The sequence below is a fragment of the Drosophila navojoa genome, chromosome 5, assembly GCF_054131105.1.
Source record: "Drosophila navojoa isolate 15081-1374.11 chromosome 5, UAZ_NAV_1.0, whole genome shotgun sequence".
In the NCBI taxonomy this organism is placed as follows: Eukaryota; Metazoa; Arthropoda; class Insecta; order Diptera; family Drosophilidae; genus Drosophila; species Drosophila navojoa.
Genome location: NC_142893.1, coordinates 17,311,096 through 17,335,438, shown reverse-complemented (window position 1 = coordinate 17,335,438; position 24,343 = coordinate 17,311,096). Strand labels below are relative to the sequence as shown.

At 36.9% G+C, this 24,343-nt stretch overlaps 7 protein-coding genes and 1 long non-coding RNA gene across 8 annotated transcripts; 1 reads left to right on the top strand and 7 right to left on the bottom strand.

Annotated features, from left to right (window-relative positions):
- Window positions 1–941: 941 nt before the first annotated feature.
- Window positions 942–5,227, top strand: Lap1 (leucine rich repeat containing protein 7 lap1). The gene is made up of 6 exons (XM_030387702.2): window positions 942–1,427; window positions 1,551–1,812; window positions 1,870–2,005; window positions 2,060–2,349; window positions 2,410–4,371; window positions 4,434–5,227. Exons 2-6 carry the CDS (start codon window positions 1,657–1,659, stop codon window positions 4,608–4,610), a joined length of 2,721 nt encoding a protein of 906 aa, XP_030243562.1. The 5' UTR covers window positions 942–1,427; window positions 1,551–1,656; the 3' UTR covers window positions 4,611–5,227.
- On the bottom strand, window positions 5,019–6,882 carry LOC149091130 (uncharacterized). The gene is made up of 2 exons (XM_089261277.1): window positions 6,757–6,882; window positions 5,019–6,664 (listed from the first exon to the last, which is right to left on the bottom strand). The coding sequence occupies exons 1-2, from the start codon at window positions 6,788–6,790 to the stop codon at window positions 6,111–6,113; spliced, it is 588 nt and encodes a 195-aa protein (XP_089117403.1). The 5' UTR covers window positions 6,791–6,882; the 3' UTR covers window positions 5,019–6,110.
- Window positions 6,883–7,154: 272 nt separating this feature from the next.
- LOC149091129 (uncharacterized) lies at window positions 7,155–8,008 on the bottom strand. Its single transcript, XM_089262109.1, has 2 exons — window positions 7,844–8,008; window positions 7,155–7,785 (listed from the first exon to the last, which is right to left on the bottom strand). The coding sequence occupies exons 1-2, from the start codon at window positions 7,872–7,874 to the stop codon at window positions 7,256–7,258; spliced, it is 561 nt and encodes a 186-aa protein (XP_089118235.1). The 5' UTR covers window positions 7,875–8,008; the 3' UTR covers window positions 7,155–7,255.
- Window positions 8,009–8,210: 202 nt separating this feature from the next.
- On the bottom strand, window positions 8,211–9,142 carry LOC149091128 (uncharacterized). Its single transcript, XM_089262108.1, has 2 exons — window positions 8,877–9,142; window positions 8,211–8,821 (listed from the first exon to the last, which is right to left on the bottom strand). Exons 1-2 carry the CDS (start codon window positions 8,932–8,934, stop codon window positions 8,286–8,288), a joined length of 594 nt encoding a protein of 197 aa, XP_089118234.1. The 5' UTR covers window positions 8,935–9,142; the 3' UTR covers window positions 8,211–8,285.
- A 3,793-nt stretch (window positions 9,143–12,935) lies between these two features.
- LOC149091127 (uncharacterized) lies at window positions 12,936–13,677 on the bottom strand. The gene is made up of 2 exons (XM_089262158.1): window positions 13,543–13,677; window positions 12,936–13,486 (listed from the first exon to the last, which is right to left on the bottom strand). The coding sequence occupies exons 1-2, from the start codon at window positions 13,604–13,606 to the stop codon at window positions 12,957–12,959; spliced, it is 594 nt and encodes a 197-aa protein (XP_089118284.1). The 5' UTR covers window positions 13,607–13,677; the 3' UTR covers window positions 12,936–12,956.
- A 616-nt stretch (window positions 13,678–14,293) lies between these two features.
- Window positions 14,294–15,215, bottom strand: LOC115563949 (uncharacterized). Its single transcript, XM_030387706.2, has 2 exons — window positions 15,028–15,215; window positions 14,294–14,971 (listed from the first exon to the last, which is right to left on the bottom strand). The coding sequence occupies exons 1-2, from the start codon at window positions 15,083–15,085 to the stop codon at window positions 14,421–14,423; spliced, it is 609 nt and encodes a 202-aa protein (XP_030243566.1). The 5' UTR covers window positions 15,086–15,215; the 3' UTR covers window positions 14,294–14,420.
- Window positions 15,216–16,267: 1,052 nt separating this feature from the next.
- Window positions 16,268–17,133, bottom strand: LOC149091126 (uncharacterized). Its single transcript, XM_089262079.1, has 2 exons — window positions 16,938–17,133; window positions 16,268–16,851 (listed from the first exon to the last, which is right to left on the bottom strand). Exons 1-2 carry the CDS (start codon window positions 16,969–16,971, stop codon window positions 16,286–16,288), a joined length of 600 nt encoding a protein of 199 aa, XP_089118205.1. The 5' UTR covers window positions 16,972–17,133; the 3' UTR covers window positions 16,268–16,285.
- A 1,087-nt stretch (window positions 17,134–18,220) lies between these two features.
- Window positions 18,221–19,024, bottom strand: LOC149091125 (uncharacterized). The gene is made up of 2 exons (XR_016197162.1): window positions 18,907–19,024; window positions 18,221–18,844 (listed from the first exon to the last, which is right to left on the bottom strand). It is a non-coding gene; the product is annotated as an uncharacterized LOC149091125 (long non-coding RNA).
- Window positions 19,025–24,343: the final 5,319 nt, after the last annotated feature.

Below are 24,343 nucleotides of genomic sequence, written 5' to 3'. Positions count from 1 at the left end.
TTATCGTTTACTTGAGTTTTTGTTTTTATTTATTTTGATGTTCAATTCCTTATTAATTTCGATTTATTTATTTCATTTTACTATTTTTTAATCACTATTAATTTAATCACTATTCCTGAATCAATTTCCACTTTTTAACGGACTTTTATTTAAATCTCAACTGCAGCGCGCGAGCTGAAAAACGAAACTGAGACCCCGAAATCCAAATGCACTTTACCATCTTGTCGTAGCGATTAGTTAGTACATTTTTGCCTCTTTCGAATGCCAACGGCACAGACAACAACAATAATAGCAACAACAATGTTCATTATGCGCTTATTGACACATCGCCATACAATTTTTTCAATTGTCTAAAGTGTAAATTCGTCAGAGGCCGCACGAAACGAAAAGTGGTCGCAGTTTGTATATTTTTCGCACTGCGCGCGCGCTTGAAGGGAGGGTTAAAGTTTTTAAATAGTGTTTCGAGTCTCGGTTTTATTTTCTATTTTTACTTTTTTTTAATTGTCGGCTTACTCGAAAACCTGCAGTGGATGTGTTTGCAATCGAGCTTGAAACGCTCAATTTGCACTTCCTTTATTTGCACAGTTTTTGTTGACACTTGCGATTAACAATATGCACATAGTGTTGCGCAGTCAGGAAGTAAAGGGTAAATATTGACTTGCAAATACAATTCAATTAGCAACAGCCACTGCACAAAAGTTTTTGTTTTTCTTACTTGTCATTATTTTTCTTTTCGAAATTTAAATATCAATAATTCGTGATGGCGACATCTAGTGGAAGATATTAACATTACCCAACCTACTTTTCAACACTGTCCCCGTATATTGTAAATGAGAGCAATTAATTAAGCACATTGTAATATTAAAATATGCTTTTCATTATTAAATCTACTTTTCATAAATTACGTAAATGGTAACATTACTAATTACTGAAAATACTTTAACTATATAATATCGCAGCTAATGAACTTACACAATAGCGCGCACTTGACCAGCAACATATCGATTACCATCAGCACATCTATCGATACTTTTGTTGCTGTGCATTCCTGTGCACTGTGGCTGCTGCCAACTCGCAAGTTGCCTTCAAAGCGAAAAACATTACAGAAAATCGAAATCAAGTGCGTAAATAAACATAAAATACAGGCAGGACGCGTAAATAGCGTAACGTAGCAACCGCTAAGGCGTGCAAGGTGCCGGCTGCCTAAGCAATCGGCTCCGAGCAGACGTAGCCTTCTTATTGTTTGGGCTTGTGCGTATGTATATATATAAATCTATATGTATGCGTGTGTGTGTGCGTGTTGTATTTGTGCTAGTATTGAAACAATAACAAGCCCAGCAAAATGCCAATGAATTATAACGGAGCAGCGTTCAATGCGGTCGCTGCCTTTGTGCTGCTGCAGCAGCAGAAGCAGCGATGATTCATAGGTAAGTTATGCGACAGGCTTACCGCATATTTAATTCTATATACAAATGTGTGGACATAAATAATTGTATGTGTGTGTGGGCCTGGCTTACCGTACGTACATACATATGTATGTTTATTTGTAGCCCGCAATAATTGTTACAGCAACAACAATAACAACCGTGGCCGTGCCTTAATATAATAACGTAGAGCAATAAAACATAAAACAAACCATTCACACGAATCGGTAAAATGCCGCTGCTGTCCAAATGCTTCCCTTGCTTCAAATTTAAACGCGAAGAGGTCATCGACAAGCTGGACTATAGCAATACACCGCTCCAGGATGCCTTTCCCGAGGTGTGGCAACACGAGCGCACTCTCGAGGAACTGCATCTGAGCAATGCGCGGGTGAGTTGCACACTAATAAAAATGAATATTCACTTTATAATTGATTCATCATTTCAGCTGCAAACATTGCCACCGCAGCTGTTCTACTGCCAGGGACTGCGAGTCCTTCAGGTGAACAGCAACAATTTGGAGAGCATACCGCAGGCAATTGGTTCGCTGCGTCAATTGCAGCATTTAGATCTGAACCGCAATCGTTAGTTTTACAGAAAATTATAAAATCCATCTTCTAATACAATTCCCTTTGCAGTTATTGTCAATGTGCCGGAGGAGATAAAGGCGTGCAAGCACCTGACCCACTTGGATCTCAGCTGCAATAGTCTGCAACGTCTGCCGGATGCGATAACATCGCTGATATCGCTGCAAGAGCTGCTGTTGAACGAAACCTACCTGGAGTTCTTGCCGGCCAATTTCGGACGACTCGTCAACTTGCGAATCTTGGAGGTGCGCCTCAACAATCTCATCACGTTGCCCAAGTCAATGGTCCGCTTGGTGAATCTGCAGCGACTTGATATTGGCGGCAATGAGTTCACCGAACTGGTAAGCGCATAACAAAATAAAACTCAAATGTATTTAAACATAATTTTGTTTCTATTAAAGCCTGAGGTCGTTGGAGAACTAAAGTCGTTGCGCGAGCTATGGATTGATTTTAATCAAATACGTCGTGTGGCTCCCAATATTGGCAAACTGCGGGACCTGCAGCATTTCGAGGCCAATGGCAATCTGCTGGACACACTTCCCAATGAGCTGAGCAACTGGCGGAATGTCGAGGTATTGTCCGTGTGCTCCAATAATCTGGAGGCGTTTCCCTTCAGCGTGGGCATGCTCAAGTCGCTAGTCACCTTTAAATGCGAGTCGAACGGGCTCAGCGAGCTGCCCGATAGCATCAGCTACCTGGAGCAACTGGAGGAGCTGGTGCTGAGCCACAATAAGCTGATGCGTCTGCCCAGCACAATTGGATCGCTGACCAAACTGCGCTTCCTCTTCGCCGATGACAATCAGCTGCGGCACCTGCCCGACGAGCTCTGCAGCTGCAGCCAACTGAGCGTGCTGAGCGTGGCCAACAATCAGCTATCTGCGTTGCCGCAAAATATCGGACATTTGGCCAAGTTGAAGGTGCTCAATGTGGTTAATAACTACATTAACGCGCTGCCCGTTTCCATGCTGAGCCTGGTGAATCTCACGTCTCTGTGGCTCAGCGACAATCAGTCGCAGCCACTGGTGCCGCTGCAGTATTTGGATGCGAGCAGCAAGACGCAGCTGACGTGCTTCATGCTGCCGCAGGTGACATTAAAGATGCAGGCGCAACAGCAACAGCAGGTCCAGGATCAATACGAATTCGTCTACGCGAATCATGCGCAACAGCCGCAGCATCCATCGAGCCCATCACGTCGCATTTGCTTCGCCGAAGAGACGACCATTCTAAGTGCGGGCGACACCAATAGCAATGGCAATGGCAATAGCAACAGCAACAGCAACACGAACACCAACAGTGCACCACATCCCGCGCGCAGCTACCCCGCCAGCTATGTGACGGCGCCGCCCACGCCGGAGCAGTTGCCCGCTGGCAGTTCGGTGCGTCTGATGCGTTCACCCACGCCGTACCCCAAGGAGCTGCGCCAAATGGCCAAGTATATGCGACAGGCGCAGGCGGCGAATGCAGCGGCAGCGGCTGCGGCGTCAGCGTCATCGAGTGAGGTGCGCGAGGCGCGTGTCGTGGTGCCCAATGGCCAAGTGGCCATGCCACACTGTGATAGCAATCAGGACGCTGTGGATCACACAGCAAGTGCAATATATGGCGTTGCGCCCGAGGCGGCCCACATTTATGGTGTCTATCAGCCGGCGCAGCAACAGACGCCGCAAGAATATTATGGCATGCCGCTGGTCAATTACGATGCGCACTACCAGCAGCTCTATGTGGATGCCAACACGTTGCCGCTGCCAACGACGCATTTGTCCAATGGCACCGAGGAGAACTATGAGCTGCAGCCGCTGCAACCGCCACCGGCGGCGCCACCACCACGCATGGAGCCGCCGCCTTATCACATAGCGCGAGTGTATACAAAGAAGACGCCAGAAGATCTCACGCTCTACGAGTCAATGCGACAGCGCAAACACCAACAACAACAGCAACAGCAGCAGCAACAACAACAACAGCAGCAGCAGCAACAACAAATGTCGCCAACACAATCACTCTACGAGCAGAGCAACCAGAGCTACCAGGATGCACTAAACAGCAACTTCAAGACGACAGCAATTGGTGCGCAATCTGAGGAGCTGGACTACCAAAATAATATCAACATTGAGCAGCTGGAACTGCAGCAGCAGCAGCCGGAGCAGCAACAGGAGGTTGATGAGCTGCAACAGCAGCAGCAGCAGTTGCAGGAAATGGATGATACGTTATCGCAGCACTCAGTCAACTCCACGGCCACCAACAATACGTCCAGGGGTGGTAAAAAGTCAACCTGGATATTCGGGGTGCACAAGAATCCGACTGTTAAGCAAGTGACGCTCAAATGGGAGCACAGCATCGGCTTTGATGTAGCCGAGCTGCTTAATCAAGTGAGTATTTGCTTTTACATCATATTAAACTTCAAACTAAACATTATTCGGTTGCTTTTCAGGTGGGAATCTTTGTGAGCGCCATAACGCCAAATTCGAATGCTGCGCGGCTGCTGAGCCTCAACGATAAGCTGCTGGAGATCGACGGCTATGACCTGACCAATGCCAATCTGAGCGATGCCAAACGTGTTCTGCATAATTGCGGCACAGTTATTAACATAATGCTGTCACGCAAGTGACCGGCCCTTTCATGCCCCACTCCCCCCACGCCTCTATATACCGAGACCGAAGACTTTTGCGCATTTTTCTAAGGCAATTTTGCAATAAGCTAATTGAAATCTAGCAAACCATAAACATTAACAAATGCATTTCCAAGCCATAAACGTCCTTTGCACTGGCGCCTTAAACTTATAGTAATTAGAGTCACAGACGACATAACATAACCAGCTTCCAGTTGATGCATTTCATTTAGTTAGATACGATATCAAATGCCATTGTTTATGTGTAATTCTCACTATTATGTTCTCAACAAATTGGATTCTCTCGTTGGTTTAAAACACATTGATTATTATATGCGAAAAGGTGGTTTATATTTAGATATTCGAACTGTAAATTAAGTTAAATGTATTTCACTTTCTCGCCTCTGAAACTGTTTTCAAACTTGTTACTTGATCATAATAATTGTATTAAACTTGATAGCTTAAGCATTAATTAAGAATGAATTAGGTTTTCGTGCGGAGTTTCAAAGTGAAAGAGTACTCGATTGGTATTCACAGTAAAGCAATATATTTTTGTTTCTTTTCGTTTAATATATGTATATTTCTTGAAAACATTAAACATATTTATTTGTATCTAATTCGTATAGTCTATACTATGTTGGTAGTCTTCAGTTAATATATTAATATTAAAATAGACATATATACAAACATAAAACGGTCGCTCTAAGTTTAGTGTTTATCTAAGAGTAGGCCTCTATTTTGACCGCCAGTGTAATTCATAGCAAACATATAGAACATTTATTAAATAGTGCAATTAGCGTTGATAATACGTACATACAATTACGAGTACCACATAAACAGCATTTACAACCACACTTAAATACATATATATAGTATATATATACACATATATACGTTTATATATACAATATTTACAACTAGCGCCTATTTTACGCCCAGCGTTGTTTAAATTTGTTCCAAATTGAAATCATTATGTGCTTAGAATAAAGTTAAACAAAGATATTAGCTGTTTATGTTAGTTGTTATGGAGCAGCAATATAAATTCTATATATACATACATATAAATATAAATCTATGTATTCCATATTTATTGTCTAGAGCAATCATTTAGTCTATGTAAAGTTATTCACTTCTTGAACAAATTGGCGTTGTGAACAGTATTATAATTTAGCAGATATTAACAATATCAAATTATGCGAGAGTTGAACATTTCTATAACTTTATAATACATTAATACACACACACATACATACACAAATACAGATAGCTTTAGGACGCACGTTACAAGAACAAAAATGTTATTTCTACGCGCTACAACAAATCATCCAGAAAAGAAAATACAAAAAAAAACATTATTCATAAAATAAAGACAAGAAATTTTCACTTCCACTAACATTCTGAGTTTATTTTTAAAATATTTTTTAATTGATTAAGATTTCTTATTAAATTAAAGTATTGTCTAAGTTCCTGAGCTAAAAACAATATATAGATGTTAATGGCTTAACGTCTTGGATTATTTTGTACATGCTGCCTGTGTAAATAGAGCAGATAAGGAAGTATGACATCGCTTCCCTTCAGCTTTTCGGCCCAAGCTGCCTTATATACTGCATTCATAAGATAAGATTCATCGGAATTATAGAACCATTCGATTCCTTTGTCTCTGAGAGGTCCGGTTATCACAAACTTGGATATCCAACGTTCCTTCTTCAGGAATTGTCTAACATCACGCATTATGGCATTTGCATTAATTGTCTGATAAAAGTTCTCTAGTTTAACATTCTTAGGTTTTGTTTGAGCGCTCAAACAAATAAATTGATAAAGAGTTGGTTTATTTTCTCTTTTAATGACTTCCATTCCAACCCATTCTATGGGATACTCGCCATTGGCAACTTCCATTGGAGTTGGATTTCCCATTAGAATTAAACTCAAATAGTTTGTGCAGTTCTCTTTGAAATTCCTCTTGATGTCACCTCGTTCAGGCTTGTTGGGACTTACGCTTTCTGCGGGATCTCCAATAAACAATACCTTTGCTGGCGACGTCTGCGTGGGAAGAGCTTTAAGTGGTACACAATTGGAGTTTTATTTAGTTAATTATTTTATTTTTTATATATATATTTTTTTTTTCTTTTTGCGAAATCTAACTTACTTCTTTCTTTTTCTGTTTCCTTTTCGTCATTCATAATTTATTTTTCTTGATTTAGACGCGATTGTGTTGACTCTCTCTCTAGCTTTGTTATTCGCAGCTGATCCGATGACGCTATATATACGCAGGCAGCCAAATACTAATCATTAATTTCACAAAACAACCAAAAGCTCTTCGAGAAAGCTTTTAGTTTCAACTAGATAAAGCTGCAATTAGCTTTGTCTCAGACTGATTATATTTTTATATTATAATCAGAATATCAATATAATTCTCGATTGAACACTTTTCTACTTGATAAAAAGAAAAAATAATTCCCGCACAGCTCATTTATGCCTAAAATAAAGCTTCACGAGCGACTTTTCTGTACAAAATATAAATAAATAGTATTTATTGTTCAACATTAATTTAGATAGGTAGACAGTCCTATGAGTAAATAAATAATTCAGTATTTCCTTATAGTGCTAAATTCCTGAGTCAAAGACAACTTATGCAAGACAATGGCTTAACATCTTGGATTATATTTTGCATATTGCCTGTGTAGATGCAGTAAATAGGGAAGCAATACACTCGATTCTCTATTCGTTTCAGCAATCAGTGCATCATAAACTGCACGTCGAACATACATTTCCTCCTCATGGGCGCTAGGGTTACGTTTGCCCTTGATAGGCCCAATCATCTCATACTTTGATATCCAACGTTCTTGCTTGAGAGTGTTTCTCACATCACGCATCAAAGCCTGGGCATTGATCGTTCGAAAGAAGTAAAACGGATTTGCATTCGCGGGCTTTGTTTTCTGTGCGCCCACGCAGTAAAATTGAAAGCGAACTGGTTGATTTTCTCTTCTGAAGGACTCCATGCCAAACCATTCCAATGGAAACGTGCCATCGGCTTCGTCTTTGGGCTTATGAGTTCCCATTAGGAGCACACTAAAATAGTTCTTGAACTCGACTTCCAAATCTTTTAATGTCTTTTCAGGCATTTCCTGCTTGGAGTCTTCCGTCTCGTCTCCAATTGCTAAAATCGCAGTGCTTACTGCAGAGAATATGTTAGATGTGGGCTTATATTTTGAGGGACATGAATTAACTCTTACTTGTATCCATATTTGTTTTATCGTTAGCCATAATAATGTATTTATTATTTTATTTTATTTTATTTCTATAGACTATATCTGTTTGGCAAACAGAGAGACTGACAACAGGTCTCTCTCGTTGCTGCTGTATTTATAAACTGACGCTAAGCATATGATTTCATAATAAGAACTTTGAAAGCTCTGAAAAAGCTTAGTTATTCAAAACATTGACAACTTGTTGTTATAACAACTTACCAACATATATGTATGTACTATATATATATACTTAAGACCTACTATGCCCAAAAAAGTTAATCAAATTGTGACTCATAAAAACAATTTAATAACAATTATTTTTGTACAAAAAAATCTTTTATATCTTTATATACTATTGGATGGAATAAAGTTAAAGCACACATTTATACAGAAAATAATTTTACGGCGGCTGAAATCTCTTAGAATGTTACCCTGCGCTTACATGTTGTTTGTGTAAATAGAGCAAAAACTGAAAAACTTTCATCTTTTGTTCATGGAGAATATCAATGACCAGATTGTGGACGTAGTAGTCATTCTCAAAGCAAGGGCGCGAGCGAACAATTTTCCTTTTCTTGGGATATTCCAATACATTCTTTGATATCCACTTCTGGTCTTTAAACCGCTTCTTCACTTCGTGCATCACGGCATCGGCATAAAGAGTCTGGCCGAATACGCCATGCATATAGTCCATATAGATACCCGGAGTGGAGCAGGGCAAACAGTTAAAGTGGTAGCGTCTGGGCTGATTGTCTTCTTCAATTGTGTTCATTTCAAACACGTCCATCATAAAACGATCGTTGGGCACACAGGTGCGACTTCCCAATAGGAGTTGACCAAAATGCTTTCTACACTCATCGTGAAAGATTTGTTTATCAAATACGATTACAGGCTTCTTTGGCTTGGAGTATTCTCTCTGATTTCCTATGGACAATACTTTGACTTCTGATGTTAATAGAGCTACAGCTGAAAATAAACAACTTTAATATAACAGAACTTGAAATCATCTATTATAACTTACTTGTTTCTGCTTTCCTATTACCATTGTTCGTAATTGATTCAGCTTCAGTCTCTATCATTTCTTCGGTATTATATATCAGAGCTGACTAGCAATTGGGATTTCTCGCCGGTATAAATAAACAAACTGAGTGAGTGAAATACAAACATTTCACAACAAATATCAACAAATCTGTTCTCAATTGGAGCTTTTTAGCATGGTTGCATTATGAAATGCCGAAACAAAGCTGCAAGAAACCCAACTTGTGACGTCACAATATCAACTTGAACATAGTTGAAAATACAGTGGCTCACACCTTATTTCGTGCAGCAGCATAGTAAAACTTTGAAACCGTATTCCCGCTAAACCAGTTAAGATATCCCAAAAATTTAAATGAGGTCTTATTTATTGGTTATTCATTATGTATTAACGCTTTCAATTATTTTTCTATTATAATTAATAAGATTTAAAATTAAAGAAAACTAAAAAAACAGCCCTTTTCCATGTCACAGCTTATTTCGTGCACTTCACTTTCAATGGCTTTATTGTCCAAAAATTCTGTAATTATGATAATTTTTTAACTCCGTTTTGTTTAATCACCTCTTTGAATCGTGATTCCATCCAGTTTACTTACTTTCGGGTGGTTCCGCTGGAGATTTTTGGCCAATCCTCCAACACGGCCGTTTTGAGGTCATTTTTATTGAATATTGACCATTTCCGAATGGCCACGCCCAATTTTGCCCACAAATTTTCTATAACGTTCAGGTATGACCACTGGGCCAGCGGATTTACCACATTTGGACTGTTCCAGATCAGCCAGGACTAGTCAATACCCGGTTTATTGTGTTGGTCATTTGCCTGATGCAATCGGGATCGCCCTTCTAGACCCAGTTCTTCTGCATTTTGGAGCAAATTCTTCTTCAAAAAGGATAGGTGCATGTTATTGTTCATATTACCATCAATGAAAACTAAGTATCCAACTCCCAAACCCGACTTGCAGGCCCAACCATGCAACAGCCACTTCCATAGATCATATTTGGTTTTAGGTGCTGATCTTGGAGCTCAGTATTTGCTTAGCGGCAATCATATTGGAACCCATCCGACGCAAATATATTAATATTTCGACTCATGTGCATATATATGGGTCGGATTGGAAGCAATCTGCCTGGCGCCCACCAAATACCGAGCTCTAAGATCAGCACATAAAACCAAATATGAGCTATGGCAGTGGCTGTTGCATGGTTGGGCCTGCAGGTCGGGTTTGGGAGTTGGATACTTAGTTTTCATTGATGGTAATATGAACAATAACATGTACCTATCCTTTTTGAAGAAGAATTTGCTCCAAAATGCAGATGAACTGGGTCTAGAAGGGCGATCCCGATTGCATCAGGCAAATGACCAACACAATAAACCGGGTATTGACTAGTCCTGGCTGATCTGGAACAGTCCAAATGTGGTAAATCCGCTGGCCCAGTGGTCATACCTGAACGTTATAGAAAATTTGTGGGCAAAATTGGGCGTGGCCATTCGGAAATGGTCAATATTCAATAAAAATGACCTCAAAACGGCCGTGTTGGAGGATTGGCCAAAAATCTCCAGCGGAACCACCCGAAAGTAAGTAAACTGGATGGAATCACGATTCAAAGAGGTGATTAAACAAAACGGAGTTAAAAAATTATCATAATTACAGAATTTTTGGACAATAAAGCCATTGAAAGTGAAGTGCACGAAATAAGCTGTGACATGGAAAAGGGCTGTTTTTTTAGTTTTCTTTAATTTTAAATCTTATTAATTATAATAGAAAAATAATTGAAAGCGTTAATACATAATGAATAACCAATAAAAAAGACCTCATTTAAATTTTTGGGATATCTTAACTGGTTTAGCGGGAATACGGTTTCAAAGTTTTACTATGCTGCTGCACGAAATAAGGTGTGAGCCACTGTATGTTTTAAATATTATTATGTGACTTAAAACTTTCAATTACATAAATTTCCCAATAAATAAAATAAAGATATCTGTACTCAAATAACTAAAAGCCGATTCCCTATTATCTGAAAAATTTAATATTTATTTTACACTATTTTCTATTAATTAAAATAATAAACTATATATTTTTAATATAAATATAATTAATATAAATATATATTTTACTAGTTTTACATCTTCTTTGTTGTTTTCCATTATTTGCTCTTGATTTAATATTGTTTTAGCTTTAAATAAGATAATCTATAAATGTGTTATTCAACAGGTCTTACATCTATTGATTTTAACTAATTTATTATCAATGCTGCGTTTTATGTGCATGTTCTCTGTGCAAGTACATCAAATACGGAAGTACCTTCGCTCTTTGAATATTCAAGGCCTTGAAAACAAAACCTAAAATATAAAATTCCTCAGGCTTATAGGCATTAGGGTATACATCTCCTTTGAGTGGACCTATTATAGCATTCTTGGATATCCATTTTTCCTCCTTCAGGAAGCGTCGAACATCCCGTAAGACGGCATTAGCATTGATTGTCTGATAAAAGTAATTTAGATACGTATGCCTGGGCTTTGTTTTCTGCGCGGGGTAGCAGTAAAATTGATAGCGAGTGGGCTGTTTCTCGAAGGCGAACGTTACCATTCCAAACCATTCAATGGGACACAGGCCGCTGACATCGTCAACTGGCGTTGGATTTCCCATCAAAACTAAACTCAAATAATTTGTGCAGTCCGCGCGGAAACTATTCTCGATCTTAGCTTGTTTAGCTTTTCTGCGACTTACGACTTCCTTCGGATCTCCAATGGTCAATACCTTTGTTGTGGAGGTCAGTGTCGTCAGAGCTTTACATGGGTAACGATTTGAATTTGTTTATTATTATTATTATTTGTTTTTTGTCTTGCCAGAAATGTAACTTACTTGTGTCATCTTCTGTCTCTTTTTCGTTGTACATAATTATTTTGTTATATATTTTATTTGTTGTGCTTTAAATTTGGCTGCCTTGACTTTATTATTTGCAAACGTCTGCAGACTGCACAATAATAATCATCAGTAATTTCACAAATCTGGCAAAAGCCACCAAAGAAAGCTTTTAGTTGCAGCTAGAAAACAACGGCAGTTTTAATGAAAAGCTTTTGAATTATTTTATATATTGTAATACTTATAATCAGAATATTTGGTATATCAATAAATAGAATTTAAATGCTTAAGTAAAATAAATAATGTAGCAATACTTGTTAACTTTTTGTCAGTTGTTAATAAGAAAACAGAATTTCAGTCGAGCTGACCAACAATCAAGATTTCAGGAAATCAACAAAATATATCTGAATGGGTACGATTTGCAGTATTTCTTCATAGTTATTTCTCAAAGTAAATCTTCTAAGTGCTTACCGTGTTTCCTCTAAGTCATTTCTATAACTGTTTTCTCTGTGTGTTTACTCTAAGCATTTCCTCTAAATATTTCTAAGTATTCCTTTTATGCCTTTCCTCTAAGCCTTATCTCTAAGTATTTCCAGTAAGTATTTCCAGTAAGTATTTCCAGTAAGTATTTCCTCTAAGTCTTTCTTTCAAGTCTTTCCTCTAAGTATTTTCTCTAAGTACTTAAGTATAATATTATTCTCTATGTCTTTCCTCTAAGCTTAACTGAACGATCATTATATATATATACACACACTGCACTTCACTTTACTTCACTCTACAACTGACCTACACCAAGGCGACTGAAGAAATGCTGCAGCTGCTGCCATTTATATAGGGCGACACTCTCACACTCACAGAGTCACTCTCAAATTTTGAGCTCGGTAGAGATCGTTGCAGTCGAGATCTCAGTGACCAATGGGAGCACTCGCTGCTGCTGCAAGTACTCTAGCTTCGTTTCACTTGAATATAAATACCAAACGAATGCTGTTGCATACATACATACATAGCTTCTGTTTCTCTTCTTTTCGCTTACTTTTGGGAGGCAGACAACCAAAGAGCGGAGCTCAATAGCTGGCAGCACTGCCTCGATTAGAGCTTTATTGCTTGTTCTATTATGAATTTAGAATTTCATTAATTATAATTGCTAACTTAGTTTAGTAAAAACAGTTTACAAAAGTATAAATAAAGATTTCTTAAAATTTTTACCTAACGCTTACATATTCTCTGTGTAAATAAAGTATAAACTGAATAACTCTAAGTCTTTGTTCGCGGAGAATGTCGTATACTATATTCTGCACGTAATACTCGTCCTCATGGCAATAGTACGAACGACCAATGATATTTCTTGGTATTTCCAGTGTATTCTTCGATATCCAATTGTGGCTTTTCAGTCGCCTTTTCAGTTCGTGCATTACCGCACTGGCATACAGCGTGTGGCCAAATATGCCATACTTCATAGAGCTACCCGGACAAGCGCAGTGATGACACTCAAAGTGATATCGTCGGGGCTGATTATCTTTCTCGATTGTGTCCATTTTAAACAAATCCATCATAAAAATATTATTGGACACAAATGGTGCTCTATCACCCAGTAAGAGTTGACCAAAATGCCTCCTGCAGTCATCTTCAAAGAGTTGCTTATCAAATTTGAGAGCACGCTTCTTTGGCTTCAAGTGCTCTCTCCGATTTCCGATGGACAATACTTTGACCTCCGACGTTAATGAAGCCATAGCTGAAAATAGTCATACTTTAGTGTGAACAAATGGCAGAAAAGAAAGTTTTGTTTACTTGTTTCTGCCTTATCAGCATTGTTATCCGTAATTGGTTCTCTTGTTTTTGCAGTCTGTATCATTTCTTTTACGTATCACAGCTGACTAGCTCTACTCGATTGGAATGCAGTTTGCAAATGCTAAAGGTTCTCCCTTTCGCCGGCAGATCTGCTATACTGAATGAATGCAGTATAGTTTCACAATTGTATTGAAAGCTCAAATAAAGCTTTATAGTAAAGTTACATTATGAGTAAGGTTCCATTGTGAAAGATTCAAACGAGGCAGCGCGATTCACAACCTGTCACGTTCAAAATAAACTTCAATATTACTTTCAATACTTAAAGTACTATAAAGTCATTTGTCTAATGTTAATCTAAAGTCACTTAAAATGGTCTTATACATTTATTATAGCAGATACATATATACTATCAGAAATATACAAATTTGTCTGATAGAAGAAGTATACATTTGTAGCTTACTTTTGTCTGCATAGTCAACTAACGATTTCAGTTGTTGCTGCTCATTTATATGCTGTTTTTTACAGCTAATAAATAATTTCATAATAAAAGTAGAGAAAGCCTAACAAAAGCTTTTATACAAGTTGTTAGCGGCTAGAATATACAAACATATATATAAATATATATATTTATTTTAAAAAATTGTATTATGTGGTAATTCACACGATATTAAGGTCTATAATCACATCAAATCAACAAAGAATTGTTTGCTGAAAGCTTCATGAAAATAATAATAATACAATAAGTAATAAATTTTTGATAGTTGTGAATCAAAAAATAAATCAATTTAATAACAATTTCTTTTTTATATATAACATATCTTACAAAGAGCATATACTATTGGATGGAATTACTTATATAGAAACTAATTTTACGGTTCTTAAGATCTATGCTTATGCCTTTCATTTGCATATTCTTGATGTAAATACAGCAAGAACTTAAAAATTTTGAATCTCTGTCCTTGGATGATGTCAACAATCATATTGTGAATGTAGTATTCGTCTGCAAAGCGATAGGTCGACCGGGTAAGATCCGTTTTCTTGGGCAATACCAATGTATTCTTCGATATCCACTTTTTGTCTTTCAGACGATTTCGCAATTCGTGCATTACTTCGTCGGCATAGAGGGTCTGGCCGAATACGCCACGCTCCACGTACTTGCCCGGGGAACCACCAATATTACACTCAAACTGATATCGTCTGGGCTCATCGTCTTCCTCAATTGTTTTCACTTCAAACAAGTCCATCACAAACCAATTATTGGACACAAAGGGCGTACGACTTCCCAATAAGAGTTGACCAAAATGCCTTCTGCATTCATCATAAAAGATTTGTTTATCAAATTCAGTTTCTTTCGGCTTTTCTGGCTTCAAGTATTCTTCCTGATCTCCAATGGACAACACTTTGACTTTTGACGTCACTAAAGCTACAGCTAAAAGAAATCCAACTTTAATGGTATAAAATAGGAATATAGAAACTGCTGCTTACTTGTTTCTGCCTTATCAGTTTTATTATCCGTAATTTGTTCGTCTTCAGTCTTAATCATTTCTTCGGTATTATTTATCACAGTTGGCTAGAAATGCACTACGACAATGTCAATATTATTCTCGTTCGCCAGCATAAATACACTGAATGAATGAAATACAAACATTTCACAAAAATGTCTTGAAAGCTCAATTGGAGCTTTTTAGCATGGTTGCATTATGAAGTGCCGAAATGAAAAAGCGCCGAGCTGAGGCTATGACGTCACAATGTATAAGCAGAATGTATAATATTACACTAAAAATGAATACACAGTATTTATTTAATCAAGTTCTGAAGAGATTACTTTTTTTTTGCATGTTATACGTATACGTACATGGTATTTATTTATGCCTATTTCTGTGTAAGAATTGCAGGAACCTAAAGAGTTTCGGCGCCTCTGTATTCAGAGCATCTGAAACAACTTGTTGAATGAATTGATCGGAGCTGCGGTATAAACTACGATCAAATTTAGTTCTGAGAGGTGTTTCAATGACTTTTTCTGATATCCAATTCTCATCATTTAGTCGATTCCTTACAATCTCCATAATTGCCTTTGCATCGAATGCTGGTCCAGAGAAAATATCACCCGGCTTGTAAAAATTCCCAAGCAACAGACAAAATTGATAGCGAACGGGTAGTTTATCTTTCTTAATACTAGTTACTCCAAATCTATCCACTCTATTCCAATCAACGACAACTTTGATGGGTTTTCGGCTCCCAATTAAGAGCTGACACAAATGTTTTTCGTAATTCTCTTGTAGAATATCCACGTTACGGTTCTCCATAGATTTTTCGCTAGCTGTAATTTCGTCATCTCCAATTGATAATACTTTTGGAGTATATGTTATTTTGGCTATGGCTGTGTATCATAAAAATAAGATATATTTTGTATTATAAAGGAAGGCTCGTAGTACCTGACTTTTCTTCAATTTCTGTTTTATTGATTTCCATGTTTACCTTTCGCCTAGGTTTAAACAAATGCATCTCACTTGGAAATCGTATTGCTATTTATTCATACATGGACATATGTAAGCTACTCCCTGAAAGCTTTTTGTATTATTATTATTTTTTTCAAGTTGGTTGTTTACATTTACGTATTCATAAATGAGAGATATAATCATACATATGTACATATGCATATGTATATTATCACATTACATTTATATCTCTATAAGTTTGGTCTTTAGTTTATATTTATAAATAATTACAGCTATTATCTAATTTATTTACGATACTTCCTATTTTGTACATGTTCTCTGTGACAGTACATCAGGTACGGGAAAGCCTTCTCTCGCTCAATATCGAAGGCCTTAGAAATAAGAGTTTCAATATGATTTTGCTCAGGGTAATAAGCATTAGGATTTAGTTTTGCTTTCAGTGGTCCCATTAAAATATGTTTAGACATCCAACGTTCCTCCTTCAGAAATCGCCTAACATCGCGCAAAATGGCATGTGCATTGATTGTCTGGTAGAAGTAATTTACATTAACATGCTTAGGTTGAGTTCTCTGTGCGGGAAAACAGTAAAACTTGTAGCAAGTAGGCTGATTCGCTTTGCTGATGATTTCCATTCCAAACCATTCAATGGGACACAAGCCGCTGACATCGTCGACTGGCGTTGGATTTCCCATCAGTACTAAACTTAAATAATTGGTGCAGTCCTCTTTGAATTGCTTTTCCTTATTGTAATTGTTTGGGATTTTAATTTGTTCCGGGCTTGGGCGCTTTATGACCTCTGTCGCATTTCCTATGGCCAAAACTTTTGTAGTCGATGTCTGTGTCACCAGAGCTTTAAATGGTAAGCAATTGGGGATTTATTTATTTATTTATTTATTGTATTCTTTTCTTGTTTTGCAATGCACAAATTTCAATTACCTTTTTCATCTTCTCTCTCCTTTTCGCTATTCATAATTATTTTGGTTATTCTACGATTGGAATTGTTCGAGTTGACTATCTCTGGCTTTTTTATTGGCAACAGTCTTCAATGACGCTTTATATACACTGCAGACAGCCTAATACTAATCGTTAGTAATTTCGCAAGTCTACCGAAAGCTTTCAGCTAGATAAAGCTACAAGAAACTTTTATATTCTCAAATTGGTATATTAACGATAATTTCTGTGTAAATATAGTATGAACTTAAGCAACCTTTCCCTTTCTGCATCTAACGCTTCCGCAACAATGTTCTGAATATACAAATCGGATTCGTGGTACAAACCAGGACTATCTTTTGTTTTGAGTGGTGTTACTATGGTATCATCAGATATCCAGTTTTCCTCTTTCAGTCTGTTTTGCACGTATTTAAAAGCCTCCTTTGCATTGTATGTTAGGCCAGATATAATCATATGAGATCTCCAATCCTTGTCTTTTAGACAATAAAAACGATATTGACTGGGTTTATTATTTTTCATAATGCGAGCCGCTCCAAAGCAATTCACTGGACTCCCTATATCAATAGTCTTGGAGGGAGTTTTAATACCCGTTATTAACACACACAAATGTTTTCGGACAGCATCATGAAATGAGTTCTTGTTTTCTTCTGACTTATCTGTAATTAAGTCTTCGTCATCTCCAATGGATAGTACATTGTTCTTGGATTTAATTGAGGTTACAACTGCAAATTAAATAAATTACTTTGATGAATATTCGAGTTTGAAATGTTCAACAAAATTTGTATAAAGATGTATCACTATAGTTTTTTTTTTTTATAGAGAATGACTTCATTTACTTTCAAATTACCTGAAGTCTCTTCGCTTTCCGTATTATCGCTTTCCATTTCGGTTTTTATAGACATCAACAAAACGCAGCACAGCTGACTGACTGAAGCGTAAAAACTAACTTTGTGACTGGCAGAAAGCTTTTAGCTTAACTTGAACTTGAACGTAAAAAGCTAAGATCATGAAATCGAAAAGCTCGATAAAAGCTTCGCCAATTGTTGACATCGAGCAGCTGTTCACTTGAATGTTTGTGGACAACAAAAATAAATAAACAACTGCTTCTTTATCAAGCGGCTTAACCATAGAAATAAAAACAAAATATTGTATATATTTTTATTAAATATACAAATATATTCTACAATCAATTCTAAATTAGTTATAGTTCAATAAGAACTCAAATAAAAGCTTTCAGTTTTAGCCAAAATAAATTCAATAAACTATGATAAAGCTTTTATGAGTCAGTGTGATTATTGGCAGTCAGTAAATCATTCTGTTTCTATGCTTCAGTAATACATGTACACAAAATGTTATCGAGTATTTATTTATAATTTCCATGTAATGTATTTATTTATAATTCCTATGTAAATATTGCACGAACCTAAATATTCTTGGCGATTCTCCATAAAGTGCTTCGGAAACAATTTGTTGAATGTACTGATCGGAGGCGTACGGCTCACTACCAAGTTTAGCTTTGAGCGGTGTTTCAATGACATTTTTGGATATCCAATTCTCTTCTTTCAATCGCTTTCTGACAATCTCCATCATGGCATTTCCATCGAAGACAGGCCCAGAGCTAATCTCACCCGGTTTGTAATTGTTACCGTGCAGAACATAAAAATGATAGCGCCTGGGTTGATTATCTTCCTTAATGCTAGCTACGCCAAATCTATCCACTTTATCCCAGTCAACGTCAACATCAATGGGTGTTCGGCTCCCAGTTAAGAGCTGACATAAATGCTTTCTTAAGTTCTCTTGCAGAATATCTGTGTTGCGGTTCTTTTCCCTCTCTGGGCTTTCGTCATCGCCAATTGATAGCACTTTTGTCGCAGACGTTATTTCGGTGACGTCTGAATATGGATATTATAGCTATTGTATTTGTTTGTTTGTTATATTAAAGTAGTTGTATTACCCGACTTGCCTTCCACTTCTGTATTGTTTTTTTCCATGTTTATTCTTTGTTTATTTCTTTTACAGTACGAAAGCTAAAGAGACCGAACAGCTGACGGAATGACTGAAACGCCAAAACTAAGTTTTGTGACTCTGAGAGTCAAAAGCTTTCTATTAAATAGCAGAAATATGTGGTGACCTAACAATTTCATAAAAAAAATATAGGAAAGCTCTCTAAAAGCTTGTTAGATTGTTTTCAATCAAGTTGTTTACATTTAACAGCTGTTCGCTTAAGCGTCTCTGATTCGCGCGCTTTCAACAAGAGTAGAAGAGAGAGGGAGAGAGAAAGAGATAGAGAAAGATCTAAAAACTAATGAGCTAGAATATTGAATAAAAATCCATTTATTTAATAATTTAGAGATTAGAGACATTACAAAATAATTAAAATTAACATCTATTTCAGTAACAGTATCCTGATTCATATAAGATAAATTTAATATATGATTGATATATGTGATATTTGGTATACTATAAATGGTACAAATTATTATTATATATACATATTTTTTATTTATTTTATAACTATTTATTATTATGATTCCTGTGTAAATATTGTATAAAGTTCAACAGCCTCTTCGCTTCGGCATGGAGTGCTTCGGAGACAATCTTTTGAATGTATTGATCGGAGCCGTAATGAAGGCTTGTACCAACTTTTGTTCGAAGTGGTGTTTCTATGACACTCTCGGATATCCAATTTTCATCTTTCAGTCTATTTTTCACGTACTTGAAAACTTCTTTTGCATTGAATGTGGGACCCGAAATAATCGTATGAGATTTCCAGCCGCTGCATCCTTTTTGACCATAAAAATGATATTGCCTGGGCTTATTATTTTCCTTAATACTCGTCGCTCCAAATCTGTCCACTAAATTCCAATCGATCTTAGGCTCTATGGGTGTTTTAATACCCGTCAATATTGCACAAAAATGTTTTCTAAAATCATTACGAATGCAGTTTGGATTAGAATTATTGTTTTTGGGTTTCTTGATGCTCAAGAATTCATTATCATCGCCAATTGACAATACGTTGGATGTGGACTTGATGGCAGCTTCACCGGGAATTAAATAAAATAGATGGACAGTTAACACAGGCACTGAATGTCTTTAATAAACATTTCAATTACTTGATGTTTCTTTAATTTCCATTTCGCTTTTTATAGACATCACACAGCACTATTGACTGAGTGAATGAAATAAGAAAACTAACTTTGTGAGTGTTTGAAAGCCTTTGAGTTACAGAACTTGACTGAAACTACTGCTGAGACAGAGATCACGAAATTGAATGCATTTCACAATGCAGTTGCTAAAAGCTTGCTAAAAGCTGTGCTCATTGCTCATTGCGAACAGCTGTTTCACAAATACATACGCCTTTGCACCTCTGATTCTCTTGGATGTCTTTCACACGAAGGCAAATATACATATATTGATTGCACTTAAAAGAGAAATACAAACATATGTATGTATATGATTGAAGAGCTCCAAGTGCGAAATCGAATTGCATGCAGATAGCAAGAAATTATTTAACTAATTTTGGCTAATGCGAGTAGGATGATGAGTGATCCAATACATTTGGAGCTGGCAGCATTACGACCAACGATCACACAAGGCATTATTACTACATTCGGCTTGCATATGATCAGGGCAATTCCAACTCTTTACTTCGTACTATCGAACAGAAGCTGAGCAACGAACATTAGATATCAGAGAGTGGTAATGAGATTTTTCACAAATCTAAGTGCAATAGCACACACAGCCTTAATAGAATCGATCACTGAATCTACAAAGTGGTCTCCAATTGTCTCTTAGAGTGGAATGAACGCATATGTATGACGGTAAATGCCGATGCAGCACGAGCAGCACTCTGGAGAGAAAATTAGATTAATTTGAGTAAAATCAAGACAGACCTACTTTTAATTTTGTTTTGTATATTAATAGGTGTGTATAAGATATTAAAAATAATACAAATATATACATACATATTTATAATTAATTAATTTCAGTCAACTGGAGTTTAGAGAGTTAAGAAGTAATTCATTATTCAAATAAAAATGCATATTATAATTTTACCACGTTTGGTTTTTACTCGAAAGAAAAGAGATAGCACACTATGAATAATGTGCGAACGATTGTATTGCAATATACAAGGAGAGCATTTTGACATTATGTTACACATGTATATGTATAGGAATTTAAAACAAAAGGATTTTCTCTTTAAGCCGCCGCAGAGTACAGCCGCTGACCAGTCAGTGGTACAGCTTAAGACGTTATGAGTAGTTTCATCGCCAACCCGCTCTGAATATCCATAACCACTATAAATCAAACTTGTCAGCTCTTCATAGATTGTTGTAGCTCATCACAGGACATCACATGGACCGCTGCAGCTCACTCACTCAGAGAGTTTACATACATTTCGTTTAGTCCATGAGTATTCCCTCTGTACGTTAAATTTGCACTTAGCATTAAGTAGGGCTAAGTTTTTCGACTCAGGCTGTCAAATCTCTTAAATTTTTATGAGCAATGATGCTATTACAAATAAAGTATAGTATGTATAGTCTTATAGCTGATTTAACTTTAGTCTTTGTCTTTTATTCATCATCCATTCGCCAATTGCCAGAGGCATGAAAATTTGATGACTGCTTTAAAGACTAAATGGAGTCTTTATTTGATTTACTATTTTGATTACTTTGCCAAATATCTATATGTACCGTAATTACACTAAAACATATGTATTTAAGCCTTCACACATACACTCACACACACATACAGCAGCTGTAAGTTCGTACCATAAGGTTTTTACCAGTTGGGGGGCCTTGTCCTTGTCATGTCTCGCCTCGTTATCTCCCTTTGTTGTGATTCTTGATGTTGTTTGTGTTGTCGTTGTTGTTGTTGTTATTGTTATTGTTGCTGATATTGCCGTTTTGGCGGTAACAACAATAACTACTGTAAAAGTACACACATCGACTGCAAGCGGTTTGAAAAGGCGCTTTCCATTGACCTTCGCGTGTGGAAAATGCTAGCTTTTCTCCCTTTTTATACCCTGAACCCATTGAAAATGGGAAATCAGGGTATAATGGTTTTGTTAAAAGTATGTAACAGGCAGAAGGAGGCGTGGCAGACCCCACAAAGTATATATATTCTTGATCAGGACGACAAGCTGAGTCGATTTGGCCCTGTCCGTCTGTCTGTCCGTCCGTCCGTCCGTCCGTCCGTCCCTCCGTCCGTCCGTCCGTCCGTCCGTCCGTCCGTCCGTCCGTCCGTATGTATGAACGCGTCGATTTCAGAAGATATAAGAGCTAGAGACTTCAACTTTTTTTTAAAATGTCCGTATATATCACGCGCAGATCGAGTTTATCACTAAAAAACGATAACTCATTCCGATATTTTTTTATCGATAAAAAACCTTATCGAAGATCACTTAAATAATTATATCTCCTACATCTTTCAAGCTAGAGTCTCCAAATTTAAAATGTATATTAAGATGAATTTTATACAATTTCGGTTTATGTTAAAATTTACCCCCCCACACCTAAATCCACCCCCTCACCCTCATCTTTGTAAAAGTCGTATATCAAATACTAGAGACTTGAGCTTCGGTATACACATACATTTTAACATTATGATTACGTTCTGAAAGTTTCATTACGATCGTACGTCTAGAAATTAAATTATTAAATAAGTTTTCATTATATTGCCAACACTGCAGCGCAACCCAAGCGCAATCGCCTGTATATGTGAGTGTGTGTATGCGTGTGTGTGTGTGTGTGTGCGTGTGTGTTTGCTAATTATTTTTGAAATATCAGTTGCTTGTAGGGTTCAGGGGATCTCGTAGTCGAGCAGTCTCGACTAGAGCTTTCTTACTTGTTTTCTTTTTTTTTTTTCTTTTTTGTTATTTTCATTTTGTTCTCTGTCATATATCCGAGCACCCACACAAAGGCTCACACACACACACACACGCAGACACAATCGAAGTGCTAAGAATAATCGCCAAGGCCCAAATTTGACATATGATGTGCCTGCAGCTCCGCTGTGTGCCAAATACATTTATCAATACTTGTTTTTGTTTTTGTTGGCTTTTCTTTTCCCTTTTCCCATTCCCTTTTTTTTGTTTTTTTGGCGAATTGAAATACAAAACTAACGCAAACTGTCACACTATCTGGCCAGGCGTCTAACCAGCTTGAGCTACACCCCGATGAGCCCGCACCCTGCCCTTGGAGCCGGTCATTAGCATTTTTGGCGTGTATTTACGGCCGCAAAATATTACGCCATAAACATGACAGCAAAACAAAATGCGACAAATTTGCTACGCCCCGCTCAACTGACGAAAAGAAATGTGCAAGGGGGAGAGAGAGAGAGAGTGAGTGAGCGAATGTAATAGAAAGAGTGAGAGTGAGTAACTAAATTTATGCCACCCCACCGCGAGTAATATAATTGTCACATTTATATGTAGAAAGCTGTTGGCAGATAGAACCAGAGAGAGGGAGCGAGAGAGAAGGAGAGAGAGAGAGAGAGAGAGAGAGAAGGAGCAAGAGCACAAAGTAGAGCGCAGCCAATTGATATGAGCAACCGAAAAGTGTTGTCTTACGCTCAATTTGAGGCAAGGCACTAGGCACTAGACACTCTTGGCTCTATTCAATTGCAATGCGTTGCGAGGACAGCTAAGCGAAGGATACGCAATAATGAACAACGGCTCAAATACCCTAACTAACATTGACGAAAGCAGACTAAAGCAATGCAAGGTGCACTGCGAAAAATCGGAGTTAATCAACCCAATTTTGTATATAATATTAGTTACATTAATATCTGTATATAATATTAGGTATATTCATATAATTATGAATTATAAAAATTATAATAAAATTGTATATATTATTAGCTATATTAATATGTGTATATAATATTAGGTAAATTCATATAATTATAAATTATAAAAATTATAATAAAAGGTATATTAAATTATTTATTAATTATAATACTAGTTATGCATCTTACTATATTAAAATAATTAATTCAATATTAATTAATTATTTTTAAATTTGAAAAAAAAATCAAAATTGTATATTTTAATATTTATGCATGTATATATTTAAAAAATGATCAGAAAAAAAAACATTTAATTTAATTTACGAAAAATCAAAATGATATGCAAAATATATGAATATATATGTTTAAAAAATGTTAAAAAAAAAAAAAAAAAACATTCTAGCATGATATTGCATTTTCCATGGGCTATAAAATAAATAATTTTTAGCATTTTAACAGATTATTTCCATATATCATATACATGATCGAGCTCCCACGTTCCACGTGTCTCCGCAATTTGCTCTTCATCAACTTAATCTCTACTACAGTTCCTTTTCACGCATCCAGCCACAGCTTGCTTGAGTATATTTCCAGGGTATATC